At 44.0% G+C, this 23,176-nt stretch overlaps 1 protein-coding gene and 1 long non-coding RNA gene across 8 annotated transcripts in view; one reads left to right on the top strand and one right to left on the bottom strand.

The window, feature by feature from the left end:
- The window catches only part of FAM120A (family with sequence similarity 120 member A), a 56,153-nt gene extending 44,922 nt beyond the window's left edge, over window positions 1-11,231 (bottom strand). Inside the window, exons 1-2 of one of the 4 annotated variants that reach the window (XM_082059851.1) lie at window positions 10,291-11,231; window positions 4,635-4,881 (exon numbers count right to left, since the gene is read on the bottom strand). In XM_082059851.1, coding sequence (XP_081915977.1) covers window positions 4,635-4,881; window positions 10,291-10,764 — 721 coding nt within the window. In that variant the 5' untranslated portion in view covers window positions 10,765-11,231. The remainder of the gene's footprint in view (window positions 1-4,634; window positions 4,882-10,290) is intronic. The other 3 variants (XM_082059852.1, XM_082059850.1, XM_082059853.1) reach the window with 3 other exon arrangements.
- The window catches only part of LOC309443146, a 29,162-nt gene continuing 16,609 nt past the window's right edge, over window positions 10,624-23,176 (top strand). For all 4 annotated transcript variants that reach the window (XR_014184748.1, XR_014184749.1, XR_014184750.1 and 1 more), the window contains exons 1-2: window positions 10,624-10,765; window positions 19,383-19,461. This is a non-coding gene — a long non-coding RNA (uncharacterized lncRNA). The remainder of the gene's footprint in view (window positions 10,766-19,382; window positions 19,462-23,176) is intronic.

The raw sequence follows: 23,176 nt of genomic DNA, 5'->3' as shown, positions 1-23,176 counted from the left end.
GACACTCCCCCTTTCCATATTGATCCCCATGAATGAGTCCCCCCTCAGTCTCTTCTCCAGCTCCAGAGCCCCAGCTCCCTCAGCCTTTCCTCACACGGGAGATGCTCCACTCCCTCCAGCATCTTGGTGGCTGCGCTGGACTCTCTCCAGCAGTTCCCTGTCCTGCTGGAACTGAGGGGCCACAACTGGACACAATATTCCAGATGTGGTCTCCCCAGGGCAGAGCAGAGGGGCAGGAGAACCTCTCTGACCTACTGACCACCCCCTTCTAACCCACCCCAGGTACCATTGGCCTTCCTGGCCACAACAACAACTACTCCAGTTCATTTGCTGACCTGACCAGCATAGGCAGGAGCCTGGGCTGGCAGCTTCAAAGTGACTGGGAAATTATGTAGTTGTTTCAATGAACAGAAATAGTGGCTGTATTTACCAAATGGAAGATCACTTACACTATTTTTGTTGTTTGTTTGTTTTTTCTCCCCAAAGCTCATCACTCTCAGAAAAAAAAAAAAAAAAATCTTACCAGGAAATAAAAAAAAAAATCTTACTAGGAAATATTTCAAACATTTTACTTAATCAAAGACTAACTAACCAACGTTTGACAGAGTTCAATGTCTGTGGATCCAAACTTTACAAAGAGCTAAACAGAATATATTCCTACACTTTTGGTAGGAAACTTCAGGACATTTTCAATGGCCGGTTTTATAGAGCAGCAGCTTAGCAGTGAACACATAGCTCTCATTTTACAGCATTTTTTTTTCTTTTTTAGATTCCAGAGTTTGGACAACATCTTGAACTTTCACCTACTCAAAAAGAATACGACAGGATTCTTTGAATATGACACCAATTGTTTTCTTTCTTAATGTTTCTCTTGTAAAATAGTTTGCTTTTAATGCTCTTCAAGATGTGAAAGCCAAGCAAGCTGCCTGGTGACTGGCTGATGCTGTTTCAGAGGGGGAGCCTGTGTCCAGTCAATATCTCACCTGTTGCTGAGATCTCCAGCAGGGAGACATTCGTTCTTCATTCACCAGGAGCTAAACTTTCCACTCCCCCCCAAGAAAGATTCAACAACTTCGGATGTAACAGCCACATTCTTACTAATCTAATCAAGGCAGGATTAGACAGCGGGTCTGAAAAAACCCGTTACAGCCAGACCACCAGGCAGTTTCGTGATAACCAGCCATAACTCCTGCAGATGCTAAGATTACCTTTTAAACAGTCAGAGCTTCTCTCCGTTCCACCAAAACCTCAATTTTGTTTGGTCTCCATCTGTCATTTCAGTTAATTCCATCCCCTTGAAAACACACACAGGACAGTCTGACCATCTGATCAGCTCCCAGCACATCCTGAATTGCAGAATTTAGGACGCTGAAGTGCAGCAGTGCCTTCTGTAGTCCAGATAAGCCGCGATGCCTGGACTTACCTTACGTAGTTCTAAAATTTTACCAAGAAACAGCATGAGACTACATAACTAACCCCATGTTACAAAGTACCGTCACAGTGGGAAAGAGATCAGCGTTACATAAGCAACCTCTACTTCTTAACCTGGCTGAACAATCTCAACATATATTGATTTTTCTCATTTTAATGGCTTGTTATAGTGTATGCCTTAGGTTTTTTTAAAGCAATTAGATACTAATTGAAGCCACTGCCCTTTCTAAAGAGTACACTCAATTACAGCCCTATACCTCACACTGTGTTTGTTTTTCTACTGCTGAAGCTTTTTTTTTTCCAATCTGAAGTATTTGAGTCAAAATTTACAAAAGAATCCAAATCAACTCCCTGTTTACATTAACAGCAATTAGGACAGAACTTTCTAAGAGCACACAATATCCTGCCCACATTTTAACTACCCATGACAAGGATAGTCCTTATATTATAAAACTAGAACTACCAAACACTTCTGCACGGAAAGCTGTCAGAAGGAAAAGGCTAGAAAACAAACCAAACCAACAGTGTATACGTAACCTTTTCAGAAAGTAATCTTTAAAAATGTGCCTGGTTGGTACAGTCAAATAAATACCTTACTGGAATACTTTAACAGAGACTTTATCCCTGAACATAACTCAATCCCGAATAATCTGCTATTGAGAACAGTGTTTTTAATTGACCAGTTCAGTGCTGCTCCTCAGACTCTTCCAACTGCTGGATGTTTGGCAATATCATTCAAGATTATTTTCTCCTTTCAGCATCTTTAAATTGACCCTTGAAGTTCATGACAAGAAAGTCTGAAAACAAAGAAGTTTGAGTTTTCCATATACAGGGAAACAGATTTGCAGACCTGAAGCTGAATACTGATGCAGCTCTTGTGAGAGTTTTGGCCTTCTGCAATTGTAAACATTAAACCAGCAGCTTAACTATTCAATTATTTCAGAATACATTAATTTATTCCTAAACCAACTACTAGCATGGGGAGTTACACTGATTCACATGCCTTCCATGTAATCAAGCGCTCACTCATCCCGTCCCATGGTGATTTTCTTCATGCTATTTATCAGGCTTAAAAGAGACCCAAAGAGGCTGCAGAACAAGGGCAGAATAACATGTGAAGCTGGACAAGGCCACAGATATTAAGTAAAAATATAAAAATTTAGATCTGAAGGAGCTACCTTGCTTTAAACGTATGCCGCACTACACACAATCACATGATTATATGCACTTAGTATTTTATTTAAAAAACTGAAATTACTATATTCCTAAGATTGCAGAAGTTTAAACATTTTGCCAGTACTTAAGTCAAACGCTATCAGTTTGTTGTAAGCTTATATAATCATTGTTTAGATCACCAAATGCTTAGGTTTCGCAATATTCACTAATACAAAAAAAAACCCCAAACCCTTGTCACAGGAAGACCTCCGAAGTATCTTCTCTTCTAACCCCAACTTCCATAAACTTTACTCTATCCTGCTTACTCATACCGAAAAATGCAAAAGAACACAGAGAACTAAACTTGCAGCTGAAGTGAGTTTTTTTTAACCTCTGTACTAATTTGGAAAAAAAAAAAAAAAAAGCTACAAAATATTTCTCTAGTAATCAAGTCAAATGACCTCAAGTTCCTTTTTCCTAAAAGCAAGCTGAAAAATATTTTGTTGTGTAAGATATCAAGGGAGAAAAGTATTCCAGAGCTTCTTGCATAAAATTGCAAAACCTTCAGAAAATTTACCAGAATATTTTTCACATGCCATTTAACATAACTAAGCAATGCCTCAACTGGCCATGCAGCTGTAATTCTGTGACATGTTAAAACGATATCATTCCCATGTACTTCACGTTAATTCCATAAAGTGTATCTGCAACTGTGAAACTGCTTTTCAAGCAGTAATTCTTACTCACTGAATTGGCATGCACCAACTTATTTATAGACTCCAAAACAAAGCCTAGCAATAGTAGACGGTCATGTAATGTACACAGAGATTTTGGTTTAAATTGCAGCTTGGCCAGTCATCTGCCATTCCTCCATACGGCCAGGTAACCGTTCTGGATATGAAACAAAATGCACTAACAAATAGCAACTTCAACCAGTTAAATACTTGTGGCTTTCTGTTTTAAGATGCATTGCTTCTTTACTTCTTAACATGGAAGGTGCCTGCCTGGACTGGAAACAGTTTAATATTAAAGACTACTAAAATATTAGTATGCCAAAGCAATAATACATAGCCTTTCTCAGCCACAGCTTTCAAATGAGACGTTTCATTCTTCTATCACATACCCATACTGAAAAACAGAGTCAGTGAGAAAACAAAAAGAAAACCTAGTTTTTTAAGTACAAGATCAAGAACATGGCTGCTCCGTGCTTATTTACAAAAAAAAAGTTAGGACACTGTTCTAAATAGACCTTATTCATTAGAGTCAACTCTATTAGTAATTAATTAATGCTTCCATCTGAGAGAGAGAATATGACAGCTATTCTCTACCACTGCTGTGGAAATATACTGTGTTAAAACTGTCCCGTTTAAGCAGAGATGTAAAAGTGAAGTCCTTCTTACCTATGCTCCTTAAAGATACCATGTCATTTAGTATTAGAAACTGGAGTGCTACAAAACTATCCAAACGAAACTAACAGAATGGTAAGACACTGGTTGCCTGTGCCTTCAGAAATGTGGAGTCTTACTCAGTTATTTAGTATAATATACTTCTGGGGCAGCTAAGCTGCTGTCGTATTTCTCCAATACTAATTTATGAGGGGAAAAAGCCCTGTAATCCAAAAATCTTTACTCCATGTATGTTATTTTTAGGTAGAACACAAAACAGAAGTATGCTTTCCTTGTCTGGAAAGTACATTATTAAAAGTAGACTTTATATGCTATGTAAGACCAAAGCTAGTAGAACCACAACTGTCCCGATTTCCCCCCACCCACGGAGAACATTTTGGCTAGGCAGAGCTTTGCAGAGTTCTTACTTTCTACTCTTGTTTCTAGACAGCCACAATTTGCATCGCTCGCAGGTCTCTACAAATTCGGCATGTCTGGCCTCACAAAAACGCATCAGGCCCACCTCTAGCAGGAATGTCAGAAACAAAGGGATGTCTTTCCCTAGGTGCTTCGTCAAATTATACACACATTTTAAAACAGTTAATAGAAACTGAAATTGTAAGTCTTACTAGCAGCATCAAGTTCTTTTATTACTTCACTTACCTAAAAGAGCAGCAAAAATAGGAAAGCGATTTGGATTCAGGTCCAGTTGCTTGGCAACTTCGTGCATTAGGTATTGGCTTGTTGTGAGACTTTTCCCATTCCGGCTCAGTTTTAGGGCATGGGCACTGAAATAGTAGGGGATGTTGCACAACGCATAATCGGAGTCATATGCAACCAAACCATGGAAACCTTTTTCTCTGCAGAAAGCAATTACTTCTTGATGATGATCCTCAATGCTCTGTGCAACCTATAGTGGAAGACAGAGTAATTAGCTACAGTGTTAAATTGCGGTACTTATTTATGACACGTATTACAATATATTGGGTCCTTCTGAAACTATATATGTGCATTTGAAACACTCGCAGTGTATTTAAAGTAATTTAAAAAAACCCAATGACACAGCACACACGGACGGGATGTAAGGAGTGCTCAGAAGCACAACGTGAAGTTCTGGAAGCCTACGCGCTGGAGTGGCATTACGTACTGCTGAACTCATCTTAGTAACTGTTTATTAACAGAAACACTCCAACTCTAAATGTATTACTAGACCCAGGTCTGCATTAACTCATGGGAAAAATCTTAAGGCTGCAGCTACTTTAAGCAGCTCAGCAAGCCAAGATGCCCCTTTAAAAAGCAATCACATGAGTACTTTCAAAGTTTTGCAGCCCTGTTTTATAAGAAACAAACATGACCCCAGATGAACAGAGGTAACTTTCTTGACCTTTCAAATGTCTTACCTTCCTGTGCTAAGCCAAATTTCCTTCTCTTTGCAATCTCTACAGCCTATTCATTTATGCACAGCTGTCTCTGATGGTGCAAATTGCTTCAAGTTTATAGCCCAAACTTCACCTCTCAACTCACGTTGCCTAGCAAAGCACATATTTTAGGCTATGGCAATCAGATGACTAGAATAGACATGTTGTGCAGGCGAGACATGGGCCAATTCATAATGCTGGAAATATAAAAGCAAACCTTTCTTACCAAGAAGATTAAACTGAAACTAAAAAACCCACGATGACAGCTTAGTACCTACAGTCCTGCATTTCTACACAGTCAGGAACCGTTACAATTACAGTTTGCATACAAGCACACAAAAATAAAGCGAGCTGAATGCTATTGATGCCTAATGCCTTTAGCATCTACATACAGAATAAACATTCAGTGATTCAGCAAACCCCACAGAAATTGGGTGTTCATATAACCTCCCATCACCAAGTAATCAATTTTAACAACACAGATAGCAAGCCACCCCAAAATAGACTAGTACAAAACTATTAGCTTCAGTCTCCACAGCATGCACGAGTAACTACAGTGTTAGCACCTGTGATGTTATTTATCTCCTCTGCAGCCAGAGCCCTGCAGAACACGAGCGAGGGTCCCACACCTCCCAGCAAAGAGGTCTTGTCCAGCAACAAGTTTACAACAACCGTTCCTTTCCTATGCTTTCCGAACCTGACACTGAACTACAGTCTTCCGGTGAGGTATGTAAAATCTTCCTGCTGCCATGGAGCTTCACGAGCTGCTCCCTTTCAAGCAAAATCCTGAGCAGCAGCATCTTGCTCTCTGGGCTGTTCTGACCGCCAATAACCAGCTCACTAAGCGCTATCAACTCCTAATGCTACCACCTTATATGCTTAAGAAAATGTTACTTCTTCAGAAACGTGCAGGATGGGCTGTGTCAGAGTGGCTTTGCAATTTAATTTTGTTTATGAGAAAAGCAAGCATATTCATTATACTGTCATCTAGTATAACGTGTGTGCCTGCTATACACAGGATTAAAAGAGACTGTAAACATCCTTAGAAAAATTTGCAGATATCAGATTTATACAGTTACTAACTCGAGGAGGACAATTTAGACTTTGTCATCTTCCCCCAGTCTTCACATGTTTTAAATTAGGAAAATCTTACAGATTTTTTTTTTTTTTTAATTAAAGATAGATAGATTTAAGTTATGTACATATATCTAAAATCAACAACTCCGCATGTATGACAACCATAGATCATCTATAAAAAACAAAGAGCCCTTTTTGCAGCAGCAGGTGTGACATGGGTGTGCAGCCCACTCTGATCTCCTAGAAACTATTTCCTCAACCTCCCCATTTTATCGAGCTATGGGACACGGCAAGCTACAAACATCAAACTGCAGTGTCTTTAGGTAATGCTAGAATCAACATTCAAGTAATTGAACTGTCACAGAGAAAACAGCTGTATTTACCAAGGTACAGTTGACCCGCAACATAAATCTCTAACAAGATGAGAGCCAGGAAAATAGCTTACGGCTCTCGCAACAGGAGAGAGTCCAAAGATGCAACTACACTGAGAAAACAGGCACACGCACGTTTAGATACTGAGAACAAAAACCCTCACCAAAGTATTAAAGATAATAAGATCGCCACTGCTTAAATATTTAAATTTTAGCAAACCTGCTTTGCATAAAAGTTTCTTTTAAGAACTATTCCCCCCTCCCCCAAGCAGAAAAATACCAGGTCACAATTAAGAACCTGCAGGATATTTGTTACAACCTGGAGGAACCTGTTATTTTTACATCCTGCTGAAGCCATCTGCAAGTGATTTATAATTGTTCTGGATGGAAGACATCACTCTTTTTCTCCTCTCTAATTACCAAAATAGACTACATTCATAGCCAGTTCCTAGCTCTGCACAGAAGCCTTCAACTCAAGACTCAAATGTTTCCTGAAAATATGAAAATCAGTACTTAATCACTATTTCCAAATCCAACTCCCCAAAACAAAGCCCGAGAACCCTTCAATTTGGCAACTGTCCTGCACACATGTAAATTTAAAAAGATCACCCATACACACAAATAAAAATCACTCCTTCAAGATGCATTTGCTCTTTGCCCACCAGGAGGTTTGCTAGAAAGTGAACATGAGGGAGAATGTGAATAAAACTGGAGTTAGGTTTAGAGAAAGAAAGATATATGTAATTAAGCAGATTTAGAAAGATAATAAATTGTGTGAGGGAAGAAGAAAACCAGAAAAGGCATGTGATTAAAGTCCAATAGTATCTTTGATGCATATTATGCACATTACCATTGGAACCATGAAATATACTTAGCCTGAAAAAGTATTAAAACCAGAGTTATCCAGAGTTTCTCAACAGCTGTACAAATGACACATCAATTGGGAATTGCAGATATCCTTCCCGTCCCAAGGACAGCTGACCAACCCAGAAAACCAGTGCAGGTGGGACACGGACAGTGGTGGCTCCGTGACACACACGTTCCTAACGGCAACAAATTCCCCCCGCCAGCACCTGCCAACAGGCACCAGCTCCCAGCGCCAACCTCAGCCTGACAAGTATTTGCCCCTCAAATCTTCCCCATCAAAATCATGGGGTATCTGTGTTTGGGTTTTGTGAGGTTTGTTTTTTAAGTTAGAAAAAAGCCTCAGAGCAACATGTGCTCTCACTCCTAAAACTGTCCCACTGACCAAGGCCTATTACTGAGAAACTGTAAAGGAGCTAATGCTGCAGCTAAGCTTGAAAGTAAACAAAGTGCTACAGGTGACACCGCTGTCAAACGTGGCAACTGTGTTTGGATGTAACGTACTTCAACAAAACCAAACCAGGTCCCAGGCAGAACGCAGGTAGTTCAACAGGTAGTTCAACAAACCACAAGACTATTACAAATACCAAATTCCTATCAATATCCAAACAGCTGACTTCCTGTTGTGTACTATGCATTTCGATATCACGTTAAACAAAGTATCCAGTTTAACACATAAACAGAAAAAAAACTTCTTCATTTACTCCATTCACTGCTTTTACTAACAATCTCTAAGTTTCAATAACAAGTTAAGGAAGATTTATAATGCACCCCCAAACAGATCAAGGTAAATACCTTCACTGCACAGTTCCTGCAACTTTCTGCTCAAAATATATTTCCTAGCTACAGAAAAAAAAGGTTCAAATGAGAGGATGTATTTTCTATCGTTCAGCTCCGACCCTCATTCATATCCAAAACACGTACATGACTTTGCTTCTACGCTGACTAGGAAAACAGATTACTACAGCAGACACGGCCATAACCTCTTCACTTGAACCAAGACATGGTGTTTGGTGTATGTTGCCCTGCAAGAACGAGCTTTGCCTGGGCTTCCAGTTCGCTCCCCCCGCGCTCCACCCGGTACAGTGGCCCTGGCGGGACAATGTCCCGAGCGGGGCCGGGGCCACCACAGAGCAGGGCTTCCACCGCCAACCGGGCTGGGGGGGCTTCGCGGCAGCCCAGCGAGCAGGGAGCCGAAGGGAACGTGCTCCGCCAAGGATGGGTCTGGCCAAGAGAACAGCGGGCTAAGGGATGGGCAACAGCAACTCTCACTCCATTGACAGAACTAGGAGAAAATTCACCCAAAATCACCTTTTAAGTGAGCTACTTCCAGAGAGTCATCTTTACCCCAGGGCTGCAACCCAGCCAGAATTTTTCTAATCCACCAAAAGGGCTGTACAAAAGCCAGATCATGTTAAGCTGCTGCTAGTCATCAAGTGTCTAACTCTAAATGCTGCATAATATTTTTCTACACACAAAAATAATTTATGATAATAAGGCCTACGAGTATGCGCTTCGCTCCCGCTGCTCTTCCCTCCCTAGCGGGAAAGCGAGCAAGCAACTCTGAAAATTGCAGCTTCATCCCAGGGCTTGTTTTTCCAGCGTCTTGTGTTTCAATATCCACAAGCGCTGGGCTCAACAGAAAGCACTGTAAATCACGAATGCTGCACAGAAAGACGTGACACGTTAGTATTCCGCACCTTTGAAATCGTGGCCGTGGTGTCAGTGCAAAATCACCGCAGACCCCAGCTCCCACCTGAAGTGGCGTTTATATTCCCAGAAAGCAGAGCCTCCCCGTTAAAACAAGAACTTTAAATGAAGAACTGTCAGATCAGTGCTCCTGACCCCACAAACTGGGAGCATTTGCCGTTATGGACAAGGAAAGAATTATTCTACGCTTGATCAAAAGCTCATTTAATACATTTGGGCAATGCCGAGCAAAACTCGCTCCTTCATAAACACGAAATCTGAACCTCTGTATCTTGGAGGAAGCGATTTCACCTTCAGCGCAAGTTTAAACCTCTCGCCTCAGCAGGGAACTTGTTGCAGATCCACCATGCGCAGTAACTAAACTCATTTTTTTTTTTCTTCACCTTAATAATTAATTAGATTACGATGCTTTTGGCCAGCCGCTCTCACCTGCGGTACCAAAGTCCCGGCCTCGCCACCCTCCCGAGCGGCAAGAAGGGACATTTTGAGTCAACGGAGCGGCGGCCCCGAAAGAACATGGAGGCAAAAACCTCCGTGCTGCTGGGCCTGGCTCCACAGCCAGGGGAATCCGGGCGGGCCGGGCGCTGCCGGCCGCCCCGCAGCCCGGAGGCCCAAGCGGGGTGGCGGGGCGACCGGCAGCACCGCATAATCAGCGAAATCCCCCGGGGACCGAGCCCACCGAAACTTGGGCCGCCCCCGCGGGCCTCGACGACATTTTGAGGCGCTGAGGGGAGAGGCCGGTGCCCCCCCTCCTCCCTCCCCTGCCGGGCTGGGCACTGGCGAGGCCCAGGGCAGCCCCCGCTGCCATCTTGGAGCGGCGGCGCCGTTCCGGGGGAGCGGCGGGGAGGGGGCGCTGGCGGCCCCCGGGGGGCTCCTCACCTTGATGTGGAAGCGGATGAGGGCCAGGCGGATGCAGTGCGCCATGCAGACGGGCGGGAGGAACCAGACCTTGGGCGGCGGGGTGCCCTTGTTCTGGACGTGGCTGACGATCTGCTGCGCCGTCTGGCGCTCGTTGCCCTGGCGCTTCACCCACTCGTGCAGCCGGGCCTTCTCCAGGGCGCCGTTGAAGAAGACGAAGAGCTCGATGTTGCCGTTGAAGCAGGCCTTGGCCAGGGCCGCCAGGTAGCCCAGCATGTGGTTCCACTGCCCGCCGCTCACCCAGTCCGTGTAGAAGCCGCCGTAGAGCCGGTGCAGGCAGTTGTCGGCGTCGATGAGGAGGCGCAGCGGGGTCTGGGGGGGCCGCTGGCGGCCCCCACCCACGAGGCTGCCCCGCGCCAGCTTCTGCAGCTCGACGGGCACCACGGCGCTGGGGCAGTGCTTCTCGATGTAGTCCTGGAAACCCTGCACTCCCATGGTGAGGACCGGGCGGCGGCGGCGGGCGGGCGAGCGGGGGCCCGGCGGCGGCGGCAGCGGCGGCGGCGGGGTCTGGGCTCGGGCCGGGCGGCGCGGCGGCGGCTGGAGTTGCGGGTGGGCGGTGGGAGCGGTGGAGCCGGGTGGGAGCGCTGGCTGCCGTCGGTGGCCGTTCAGGGGGGAGTTGTATGGATTAGTGGGGGGCTCATGGCTGCTGCAGCCGCCATGTGCTGCTCTCACAGAGCCATGGCTCGGGGATCCGGGCTGCTGCCGCTGCGGCTCCGACTGCCGGGGGGAGGGGGAGCGGCACAGCGCGCAGGAAGCCAACCCGCCGCCGCCGCCGCCTGCGGCAGGGAGAGCGGAACAGGCGGGACTTGGCGGCGGCCGCCGCTGCCACTCACAGGCGGCGCGGGGCGCGCACACGGGCGCCGGGCGAGGCGCGGGGGAGAGCGCGCCCGCAGTGCCGCCGCCGGCCCGCTGCCCGCCGCCGCGCTCACGGCCCCCCGCGCTGCCCTGCCCTGCCCTGCGGCTCTGGGGCGGCGGGGCCCGCGCAGCCCGCCCGGCGCGGCGGTTGCATAACCCAAGCATGCGCGGGAGCGCGGGCGGAAGCGGGTGGCGGGGAAGGGGAGGGGGCTCGGGGGGGAGGCGGGGGAGAGGCGGAGGGAGGCGGGAGCGGCGGGAGCTGCGGGGCCAGGCCGGGACAGGCGAGCTCGGCTCGGCCCTGCGGCTGCGCTGCCCCTCGCCGTCGCCATCTCGGCCGGCCGGGGAGCCGCGGAAGGGGCCGGGCCACGGGTTGCGCGCAGCCCCGCCGCCATGCCGAGCCCAGCGGGAGGTGTCCCCAGGGCACCTGTTGCCCCGCGGCTCGGGGGCTCCCTGGCGGTTCACAGCAGCGATCCCGCGGGGCGCGGGCCTGCCCGCCGCGCTGGGAGCGCCGGCGCTTCCGGCCGCGCTGCGCCTCGGGCCGTGCTGGCGGCGCGCAGTCCCGGCCCCATGGCCCTGACCCACCAATAATAATCACAGGCCGGCCTGGCGCTGCCCGCACCTGAGCGTCAAACGTGCAGGTGATGTGGCCGGCCCGTCCGCCCGGGCAGGTGCAGCGCAGCCCTTGGCACCCCCAGAGCCACCCGCACCCGAGCACAAAGTACTGGGGAAAGGAGCCCCTTCCTTTTCTGCACAGGCAGCAAGGAATTCATCTTCCCTCAGTCTGAGCTGGATGAAATTACCTTTTAAAAGGCCAAGATTAGCACCGTGCCCAAGCTTCAAAAGTTCCATGCCGTTTGTTACTGAAATAATAACATAGCGTCCAAGTGGTTCTCTGCTGTGCAGGTGTCAAGAAAACGTCAAACTGCACATGGTGTATATTCATGTTAATATTTTATTAATCAGGAAAAAAATGTATTGTTAATGAGATTTCAGTCAGGCTGAATTGGCACCTACAGTGACTGTTCCCACCAGGGAACAGCTATTTCTGGGGGGGGGGTTGGTTGCTGGATGATGGTAGCCAAGACCATCAGGTGCAGCGTGAGGACAGTGAAATAAATAATACTGAAAAAGCTGTGGAAATAGTCAATGAGAAATGCATGATTCCTCCTAGAAATCTGTTTTTGTAATAATCTGAGACTGTAATTTCCTAAGTAAATAGTCAGATCTCTTTCCAAGCTACTTTAGACTTCCTAGATTCTCCTTTACAAGTCGGCACATGTAATGGTAACATCAAAATAATGAAACACTGTAGAACACTTTGAAAGACAGACAAAACATGGTAGTAGGCCAACAGTGATCATAGAAAGAAAGAGGATCGAGGTGAAAGAACTTCAGAATTCAAAAAAAACCACCAAAATTTGGTCAACAGAGCAAGGACTGCCATACATGAAGTGGATAAAAAGCAGGAGATGAGATGTGCCCATGTGTATTCAATGCTCTAACCAAACAGAATACAAAGATTGATCAAAAACAGAACAGGCCATTCTCTAATTAGTCTTCAGAAGTGAGGAATAGCTGATTCAAAAAGAATTCAATACTTGAGTCATTAATTGTCTCACAGGATGTTTAGGTTCAATAGTCTTAGGAATGGAAAATAATATATAGATAAAATACCTCCTAAGTTTACTGTTTGTAGTTGTTTAAGTAGGAAAACTAGTCAAAAGCCTCAGCCACCAGAAGCCTGGCTGTGAACGTCCTCTCAGCCCCATGGGGCTGGGGGCTCAGCAGCGGTGACTGACACGGGCCCACCCACAAACAGCACCTTCCCTCCCCAGAAGAAAAGAGAGAGGAAAAGCAGAACGGGAAACAAGGTGCTTCAAGAAGTTATTTGACACAGATAGCTGTTTTTCTGCAACTAAAATTTTGGCCAGATAAGGCAACAGAAAAATGTGTAATTTATGGAAAGCAAAATTACACTGGAAAAGAAGTAGACTAAAGCAGACTTAAAGAGCAATTAACCAAAGGCATGAAGACAAAACAAGGTATTTTCTTCATCAACCAGTGGCAGAAATCCTGCAGGAATCGTTGGGTTGTCTGCATGTCAGAAAATGGTGCAATGAAGGAAAAGGCATTGAAGATCTTTCTTTCTCAGCACGGTAACACAGCACATTGTGCTGTTACCACTTTGGTTGTGTAAGGGAAGGGTTAATAAAGATAAATATTGAAGTCAGTGACTCATTATCCAACCTGAAGAGAAGAGAATTAGGAGTGGTTCCCTAGAAGGAAGGAACTGAACAGTCATTAGGAAGAACTCCTAATGAATAACCATGTCAGGGCAAGAACATAGAGGTGAACGTTACCATTTTAGTCTTGGTTCCTCTGTTTACAAAACTGGGTTGCACTGTGAGCTGGATGTGGCCACAGGCTGTGGAATGGGCTGTCCACGGTCACCTGGATAGGTGCCTTTGCCTGGGAGTAACGGAGACAGAGATCCATGGGAAACACTTGGTTCACATCGTAGCCCTTAACACAGTGTGTTTCAAAAAGATGTAAATAAATATCCAATAAATGTTAACACTGCTGTTAGCCGTGACTGAGCTGCCCTGCTTCCCTTCCCTGTCATCTGGAGCAGCTGGCTGTAGTAGGGGCAAATACCACACAGCTGTAAAACTGACCTGGTTTCTCTCATGGTGCGTTTCTTGCACACCTACTTCTTGAAAATTTTGTTTACAGAAGCTTGCAGAATCTTCATGCAATGTGTATAAAACCAACAAAATTGTACTGGGACCTTTCTGCAGGTTGACTAACATTCATCCTCAGTATGTAAATCAAGTTATTGCCTTTTTTGTGTGTGTGTTTTGTTTGTCTGTTTGTTTCCAAGTTATACCCATGCCTGCCATGTAGTCTGAAAAAGTTGTGAAAACAGTAGAAATTGAAGAACAACTATGTAGGCTTAAAATAATTGAGACAAAATTTGTACTTCATTGAAGTGTTGCTCCTGTTTTGTATCATAGCACTTGCTACCACATGCACCATCCCTTTCTTGTATCTTAGGCTGGTGCAATTAAACCATATACAAGCCTTCCAAAATATCTACAAACATCATCTCGCTTTAGCATACAACAACTTTTTTCAAATATCTATGACACCTGTGATGGAACATTTTCCTCTTAGGACAAAAAAAAAATGTGCCTATGGGACACACATAGCTGAATAATTTAAATGCTTATCAGTCTCTCCGTCAGCCTCAGCTCTTAGAGGAGTTTCAGTCTATTTCTGGAACTTCTTCATTTTTCAGCTTTCTGCAAGACATAAGCTTGCAGAAGCCCACAGGTGATTGGTCAGCTTAAACAGATGTATTGCCAACAGTTAGTTTTTCTTAGTCTACAAGAAGGAATATTATTCCTCCAGCAGCATTGGGTAGTATCAGTTCTCACGGTTTCTTTTGTAAAACTTTATCTCAGCAAAGATGACAGATACACTTTCATCTGTCAAGCATTCCTCCATTCTAACATTTCACCTCCACTGAAGTTCAACTGCCACCAGAGCTTCAAATTGCAAGAAACCGGTTGCACCGATACCTGTTGAACACGACTTGCATCTTTTCACGGGTGTCGCGCCTTTTCTGCTGGTTGTGTACGTACCCCCACGGTTTTGCTACAGAGCGGAACTTCTGCAGGAGGCTGGTGCCAGGGGGCAGAATATTCTGCGCTTTCTCTCTGGCCACTCTGAACATTGGTGACAGGTCACTTTGCAGCATCTTCAATTGCTTTTCAGTGCTATTCTTGCACTGACCACACACCATGTAGAATTTGTGCCTTTCTCAAGCTCTCCGTCTTTTCTAGCTGGTTTAACGCTGTGGACTGTTAGCAAAGACTGTAAGACGTGCATAAGAAACTGCAGTCTGCTGATTTTTAATTTTTTCATTCTTCCTTACCAGCTGGCCTAATAGACCTTTCTGTTTTGTGAGAGTTGATGGTAAATCCCACTTCTTTGCCCATGGAAGACAGGACTGCTGTTCTGGCACTCGAGAAGCTGCTTCTCCTCGCACAACTACGTGCCCAGCAGTGACCATGCAGGAAGAAGTCGTGTCTTTTTTCACCCTCCTACTGGCATTTGCTTTTTTATTTACCTTAACGAAATGTAGATTTATCCAAAGTGTGTTCTTCCCCATTACATTTTCACTCTTAGTCAAAAGCCATTTGTGGTGAGCTGTTTTATTTCATGCACCCGCGTTTGCTATCAAGAGAAACTGCTGTTGATTCTTGATTAATTCTTCAGAGATTTCCTCACATTTCTGGCCCTTCATTAATTGCAACAAGTTATTTAAGAACTGTGAGTCGTTCCCAAAATTGCTGAATTCTCCCGAGTTCTTGTGCATTCAGAGTGTTTTGTGCACACTGTCCCTGAGAGCGTCCCATGAAGAGGAGGGTGGCCCAAATGGCTGAGACACCGGTGCTGGAAAAAGAGACTTTTTTCAGTGCCTTCATATTATCTGGGAATTTCACTTGGCATGTTCATTTTGCTGTGAGCTCCTTGTCATACTTCCTCCCATTACGGTTGCTGGCCTGTGTTTTGGTGTGTTGTCCGTTATCCAGCAGACAGACAATTATTTCAGTATTGTTAATAACTACCCATGCAAAACAGTAGGAAGCGGCTCCCCCGGAGCACCCGTTCTCAGAGCTGTGGCCATGACAAACCCCACATCACATTTTCGAGGACGTGGTCTCTTGTTCCTCCTGAGACAATATTAATTCTGTGAGTTTGCACAAAGCAGATATGGGAAGTGTAGGGTATCTGAATGAACTGGGCAACAATTTACGTGCCTTGTATAGAACGATGAATGCAGAGCAAGGGAGCGAAGGCACAGCCCCACAAAACTGGGATCACGAGGAGCTGCCTTATCTTCCTGGGTGGGTATTACAAGACAGCTTTTTGGCAACCACTTTGGAGTTGCACTTTTTTTCTATTTTCTTGGGTCAGTTGACCCGTTAATATCCTCTTTGAGTCCATTTTTTTCTATTTCCCTCTTTTCCGAAGGCATCTGCTGCTTTCCAAATAGTTTCTTTAGGCCATTCAAATACTAGTAAAACACGCCAGGCCAACATTGAAATGCTTTGCAGTCGGGATATATCTGAAAGCACGCCGCTCGCTCTGTGAATGGCAGAGGAAGAGAAAAGAACTTCTCCGAAAGCCTGCTGTGAAGCCCACGTTGGGATGAAGCAATATGTCATCCAAGGACCAATCTAAAGAAAAGATGATTAAAAAGCCATCGTGCTTTAGTAATGCCACCACTACACCCAAACGTGAAACTTTGGACTGTACGTAGAGGCCAACCTGTGAGGAGGAGCTGGGCCCTGTACAAAAACATTGGGTCAATGATGATATTGCTCCAGCAAACCTTTAGGGCAAGAAAATGACTGTCAGTGAGTCCTCCAAGTGTCTGGGAAAAGCAGCCGTGCAGAGGAGGGGGCAATGACGCCGGCTGAAAGAATTCCTCCTTTCAGAGAACAAGCAGCGCTTTCACAGCGGTGGGTACTTAGCTGTGGCACACAGTATACAGATTACGTCAGGTCCATTCGCCGCCTTTAGTTATTTTTAAAAAACAAAAGCATAACATTTTTTGGTTTAAATTTGAATTTTCAAGAGTAAAAGCCTAAGTAATAAAGTTGTTACGAAGCCAGCAACAGGAGCTGGTGGACAGCAATAGCACTGGTTCTTAGAAAACCTGGAACAGTAGCATGCTGTTCCCTTGGTACTAATGAATAGTTGTGTGAGACTTACAAAAAGCCAGTATTTAAAGTATATTCTATGGCACTTTATGCAGAAGAATCAATAGTATTACAGGCAGATACTCATACATGACTCTAGCTAGATACTACAGCAAATATGGTGCATTTGCAAGTGGTATCATTGGAAGAGTACATAGGATCTAAAAATATATAGAGGCCATTTCAGAAGAGCAGCTAATTACACTTCTAACACTTTAAAAACATGTCATTTTTGTCTGTATTTATGCAATTAACACAAGTATCTAAAGCATGCAAGTGACAGATTTAGCTACCTAAATGTGGGCTATGGATGCGAGGTTTGGGAACACCATCCAAGCCAGACCTTCACTTGCAGTCTGCTACAGTAACTAAATTCTTCATCTTACCCAAACACATGCCAACGTGGTCTACCAACGCATCATCCGTAGATGTAGACAGCGCAGTTATTTGTCTTACCACGTCCTGCCCTTACTTCATCCTTACAACTCTCGCCACACAAAGCTGTGCTCCCAAAGTCAAGTGGGGGGAAAAAAATAATAATAATTATAAAATTGTTTTGAATTGCAAAGCATGAAGTGGTGGGGCCATACCTGCTTGAATCTGTGCACAGGCTGCAAGGAGCTCTGCAGAATCCTGGCTTGTCAAGGCGGTGGGCTGGACACAAGGGACACTTTGTGCTGTCACCTTTGCAGACACACAATGGCTCCCCACGTCTGTCCTCCTGGGACAAGGTGTTCCTTGGGTAGGTGCCCTTGGAGAAGAGGAGGAGCAGACACAATCCCCCCATTGTCCAGATCTGGCCCACGAGCCACCAATTAGACAGTTTGGAACGACAGCGCTTGGTTCAAAGGGCTGCTAATTGTATTTTAATGACCATTTAAATGATACAGCTGATCATTTCAGAAGCATCCGGATCACAAATTACTAGCAGCCTACATGGTGCTTTAATGAGGCAAAGTGCTGTAGAAACGTGAAGTAACATTAATGTTCTCAGCGGCCTTCAGCACCCCCCCACGTGTCAAAAGCATCGTCCCTTGTTCATAGGCCCAAACCTCTGCCCTGCTGTGCACATCTGTAACCCAGCTGTCCAGCTGCTGCAGATGTTTGTGCAGCATCCTGGAAATCAGAGGAGCAGCAATTCAAAATGACTTACATCATTAAGCAAAATTCTACAATATTAATAAAATAGACAAGTAAAAAGTATTAACTGAAATTCTTGGACGTCCCCGCTTTGGAACGTTTACCTTAAATACTAGCTCGATCAAACTGAATCTCTGAACAGCACGTTGTCAGGACTTTTAAATGATCTTGCCAGAAATGCATATAATGACGAACCGTGTGCCTGTTCATAGCGGTCAGTATTTCTTTCCCCATGGCTGCAGCCGCGCAGGGGGACGGGGATTTCGGTTCCCAAGCCTGGCAAGCTGGCACTCGCCAGAACTATTAAATTGCATTCCAAATGTTTGCTTGTATTTTGTACAAGATGCCCACAGTCTGTTGAGGAATCCATTATCCAGAAAAAATATTTAGAGTGCAAATCACAGTTTTCCCGCTCACAAATTCAGCCAAAACACACCAAATCTGGTAACCACTGACAAGACAGTGGTGGTCAAGATGTATAATACATCCAACACTGTATCAGTGAGAATAAAGCACACATCTTGCCTATGTAAGTAATATATCTATATATGCTAGTATATCTAGTAAAGAAATGTAAAACCTGGCTAAACTCTTTTCTAAAATACGTGTTGTTACTCAAACATAGCTTAACCGCAGTCCAGTGGGTTTTAAATGGCAAATCTAAGCAACTAGAATTTTGAAGAGACTTTTGCTGGTGCAAGAAAAAAAGGTGGCTTGTTTTCACTTTGCAAAATAAAACGCGTGTAAATAAATAGCAACGCTGATTTTTTTTTTTGGTGAGGATTTATATGAGATTAATCCCTTTCCAGTCCAGCGTGTATCAGGTTTCAGTGATGTACCCTCGCACAGAGCGAGATCGGCTGCGCAGGAGCCCGAGCACCTGTTGGTGTGAGCAAGCCCTGAGATTGCTTTAGAGGAGACATTTGTTTATGCAGATAAGGTGGCTGGTTTAAAAAACAAAACAAAAAAAAAACCCCAAACACATGATTTGCACGTGAGAAGAATTTTGCATAAAGTTTTCAAGACGCCTTTTTGGCAGCCGTGTGACCCGCGAGTTTTGCTTTGCAGATAAATGACCTGTCTCACTTGATGCTTTACTCGTTATTTGTGTTCCTCTCCATTTCCTCAAGGCTGTGCAGCCATGGGGTCTTTGGAAATGAAAGTCTTGACAAATTCTTGCACTTTGTTACTTAGCGCTGTTGGGTTTTTTTTCTCCTTTTACAACATCGATGGTGTTTGAAACTGAGTAGACCCGAGGGCAAATGATTCCTCCCTTTTCTGTTTCAGGAAACGCCGTCACGGCCAGAGCGCTCTCACAAATCTCACAACAGCAGACCTGAGCTGACGCCAGATAACTGCTGCTCTGGTAAGGGATAACATTTGAACTTACGTATTCCCTGATTTTTTTAATTAGAGATTATTCACGTTTGGTTTTCATTCTGTTTGGAAAGGTCTAAGATACTGATGTCTTAGTTTCTTTGCCTGATTTACACAGATTACTTTCTCATCCTCGTTTTTTCTTTTAAAGAGATAACACCTGACATTTACCCTGTGATTTGCTCTTTTTTCATGTAAGTGAGGAAAGCATTTAAAACTTAGAGCATGAAATATTTTTGAATAATGATAACTCGTTTTCAAGAGATGAAAAGAGTTAAAGAAATCAGCAAGCTTGTCACTCGATGACAGAAAACCTTACTTTTGAAAGTTGTACAAACATGCAGCCTGGCCTGTGTTCAATGTCTTGACTGCCATAAAAGTAGAAACAGGAATTAGCATAAATTCATAGTCTAGTTCTGAAAAAGAAAAAAAGAGGTAAATATTACATAGTTCTCAGTAATTAGAGCATTTTTATTTTCCTGAAGACAGCAGATTAATTCTCCAGATACTCTCAGTATATAGAGCAACTTTTGATCTCCCCCCACATAATACAGTAGGGGAGAGTGTCTCTTTAAATTCATTTATAAAATAATTCAGGACTGTGGGTGTCTTTGATCTGTTCCTCTCTGCTAAAGTACAGAAGAGAAGAACACGTCGCTTAGCAACCCCGTGCGGAGTCGGGGGGAGGCGGGGAGGGATGGATGGGCCAGAGTCGCAAAAGGGAAAACTAACATTCTGACAAGGCTTCTCTAAAACAAAACAAGCAAATAAACAAACATGGGCATTTGCAGAATTAGGTAATTTCACGTTTGTTTGTTTGTTTTAATTTACCCCACTTCTTGTAATCGTCATCTTACAACCAAATCAGAAAATCAGGCACGGGATAGGCAAAGCAGGCTTAAGTATCTTCAGGACTGGGTTGCAGTTGAAAGGAGTCTGAAGTTTTAGTTTTAAATCAGTTAAGCATATTTGAAATTGAATTAGTGTTGTCAAGACTAATCGTAACTAATTTCATGCCACAGTTTTCGTCTGAACACTTCAAATAAATTTCACGTGGAGTCGCATCCTGTTTTACAGCTGGACAGCTTACATGTCACCAGACTGAGTTATTTAGGGTCGCTTACCGTGTCATAAATAAAAATCTACATTTCTCTAAATGGTTTCCAGGCTGTGATTAGCTGGTAGCTAGGTAACATCTTAGTAACTCTAAAGAAATATATCAATTAGGAAAGTAACTTTGCACTGAAGTAGATGAGCAGCACTCAGACAACCCCGGCCATTTCTGCGGCTGCGAGATGACGATGTCCCGCAGCCCTAATTTACCTCTTTCTTTTGCACGTGAACTCAGACATCAAACCCCACAGCCCCGCGCGGCTGAGTTACGGAAGGAAAAACTGCAAGAGGAAGAATGACAGAACTAGTTTAAACGTAGCCCATTCCAACAGGTTTCACACAGATGAAAAATGACTCAGAACTACATAAAGGTAAATTGTTGTGCCTCATTTTAATGATCATAAAGATTATTTGAAATCTGCTTGATTTTTATGCCGCATCCACATCCTCATCATCTATAACTTGTCAAACATATCACTGTACAGTTAAGAGAACCCCTAAATGCTAATGGGCCACATTTCTCCTAAAGCTTGGTACAGGCAATACTGCGCTCAAATTCTGTAGGAAAATTGCAGATTATTAGAGCAAATGCCTACATCCACAGGCTAGAAGCTTATCTAAACTGGCATCTCTTGCATATTCCAGTAATTACAAACGTACTTGAAACCAGACATTATTGAACTCTGAAGTAACACTTATTTTTATCTAGTGAAGGAAATAGTAAATAATAGTGTGGACCTCATAAAGATCTAAGTTTCTTAGAATAGTATACCTAAGAACTTAATACTTAAGTATCAAGATAATTTTTTATTACCTGTATATAGCAAGGTTCTGCAGAGTAGGATCCTGTCTCCAGTGAGATCAATGGGAATTTTACTGGTTACTGCAGGGGTGCCTGGATTTTACTCAGGATCTCTGAGAGTGTGGGTTTTGAATTGACAAATGCCTATGTAACGTGATTCTTTGGAGAAATTTAATTAAAGAGAAACGTGTAAATCACTTGGCATTGAGTGGTCCAAGTTTGTTAAGATACAGCACTGAGAATGAAGCCCAAATTAGAAGCAAATAATGCTAACTCAACTGTGAGCATTTCAATAAAACTTACTTTATGAAGAAGGTTGTGTAGACACTCTGCATTTTTGTTCTTAACAAATGTTTTCTGTTTTCTGCTTTCATTTTTATGATCCAAACAAATTAGGAGGATTTATCTGAAATGTCACAAGCCGAAGCAAACCCCATTGACTTGGCTTTATATTTGCTCTCAGTTAAACCAGGGTCAACAATTCTTTACTGTAACTAAATCCTGAATAAGTGTTTTTGCTAGCTGCTGAATTGTGTGGGAGGAGGAGCCCAGCAACAGTAGAACTCTTTCACTTGCACTTGTGTTTACAGTACCAGTTCATATACTTAGTGGGTTTTATTTTTAGGAAACAGAAATATCTAATATCCATGAGGCTAAGATTATCTTGATTGGAGATTCTTCTTGTCACAAAAAATTTATGTGATTCCTCTAACAGAGACGGAACATCTCTGGCTTCTCAAACAAACCAGCAGACTTTGGGGGGGCGATAGTTTTAAGAAATATGTTTTGAACTACACTGACTTAAAAACATGCACAATTAACATAGCTTTCTGGTTATGGCATTCAAGTTACCGGATCAGGATGATACATGAAAAAAGCATGCAGATAAGGCATCGTTTGCCTGAACATGTCATCAGAAACTGCCTTCCCAAAGGTATGTCTGGAGAATGAAAACACAGATGCGTGATATTTTTCCATTTCAGAGCAATGGCTATATCACTGTGATGCAGACTGCCTCTACGACTTCTTAATCCCAGTACCAACAGAGGGAGAGTAATTAAATTCCCAGAAGCATCATGTTGGAGAACTCTCAGTTTAGCGCCAAATTTCTTGAAAATATATTTGGTGCAGAACTGGGCCCAGCTGACAGCATTGGGGAAAAGAAGATTTGCTTTGACGTGGGACACTACACTGTGACAGCCTCTGTTCTTGGGGAAGAATCAATAATCTAACATATACCGGACCATTTCTCTCTCTTGTAGTCTCCTCTTAACTGAAAATAGAATTGTTCATCTTTTTTCACAGTGTGTAGAAAAGTTTGAAGTCAAAAATAAATCTCAGATCCCTCTCAGTAGAGGGACAGTGGCTGTCTTTTCTCTTTATTGTTAAGAAAAAAGCACGTTGGTCCCACCGCCCTCTTCAAAGCAGCAGGTCATCACAGAGAGGTTTTTGGTATTTGAGGAGCAGTTTCCCCAGTGATCAGTACGTGGAGCAGTGAGAACTGCAGCAGTGTCACAGAAGCTGGACATCTCTTCAGCTTGCAGCTTTACTGCAACATGTCTGACTCCAGCACCAGAGACCTGGCATATAACGGAATGAAAAATTCACGTAAATGCTTTGATGTTGTATATATACAGAATTTGAAAGGAATAGGAGAGTTTATCTTTAAAAGGAAATTAATAAAAGACATTATAAAGCTATGCAAAATAGTGGGTGGTATAAAGGAAGGTCTGGAAATTCTTGTTGCATTTCTCGCCATGTAAGGAACACGGGCGTTCACAGAGGGAGA

This window comes from Streptopelia decaocto (genome assembly GCF_964273445.1).
Source record: "Streptopelia decaocto genome assembly, chromosome: 8".
Classification (NCBI taxonomy): domain Eukaryota; kingdom Metazoa; phylum Chordata; class Aves; order Columbiformes; family Columbidae; genus Streptopelia; species Streptopelia decaocto.
The sequence above is the reverse complement of the archived record's forward strand: the minus strand, read 5'-3'. Positions and strand labels throughout refer to the sequence as shown.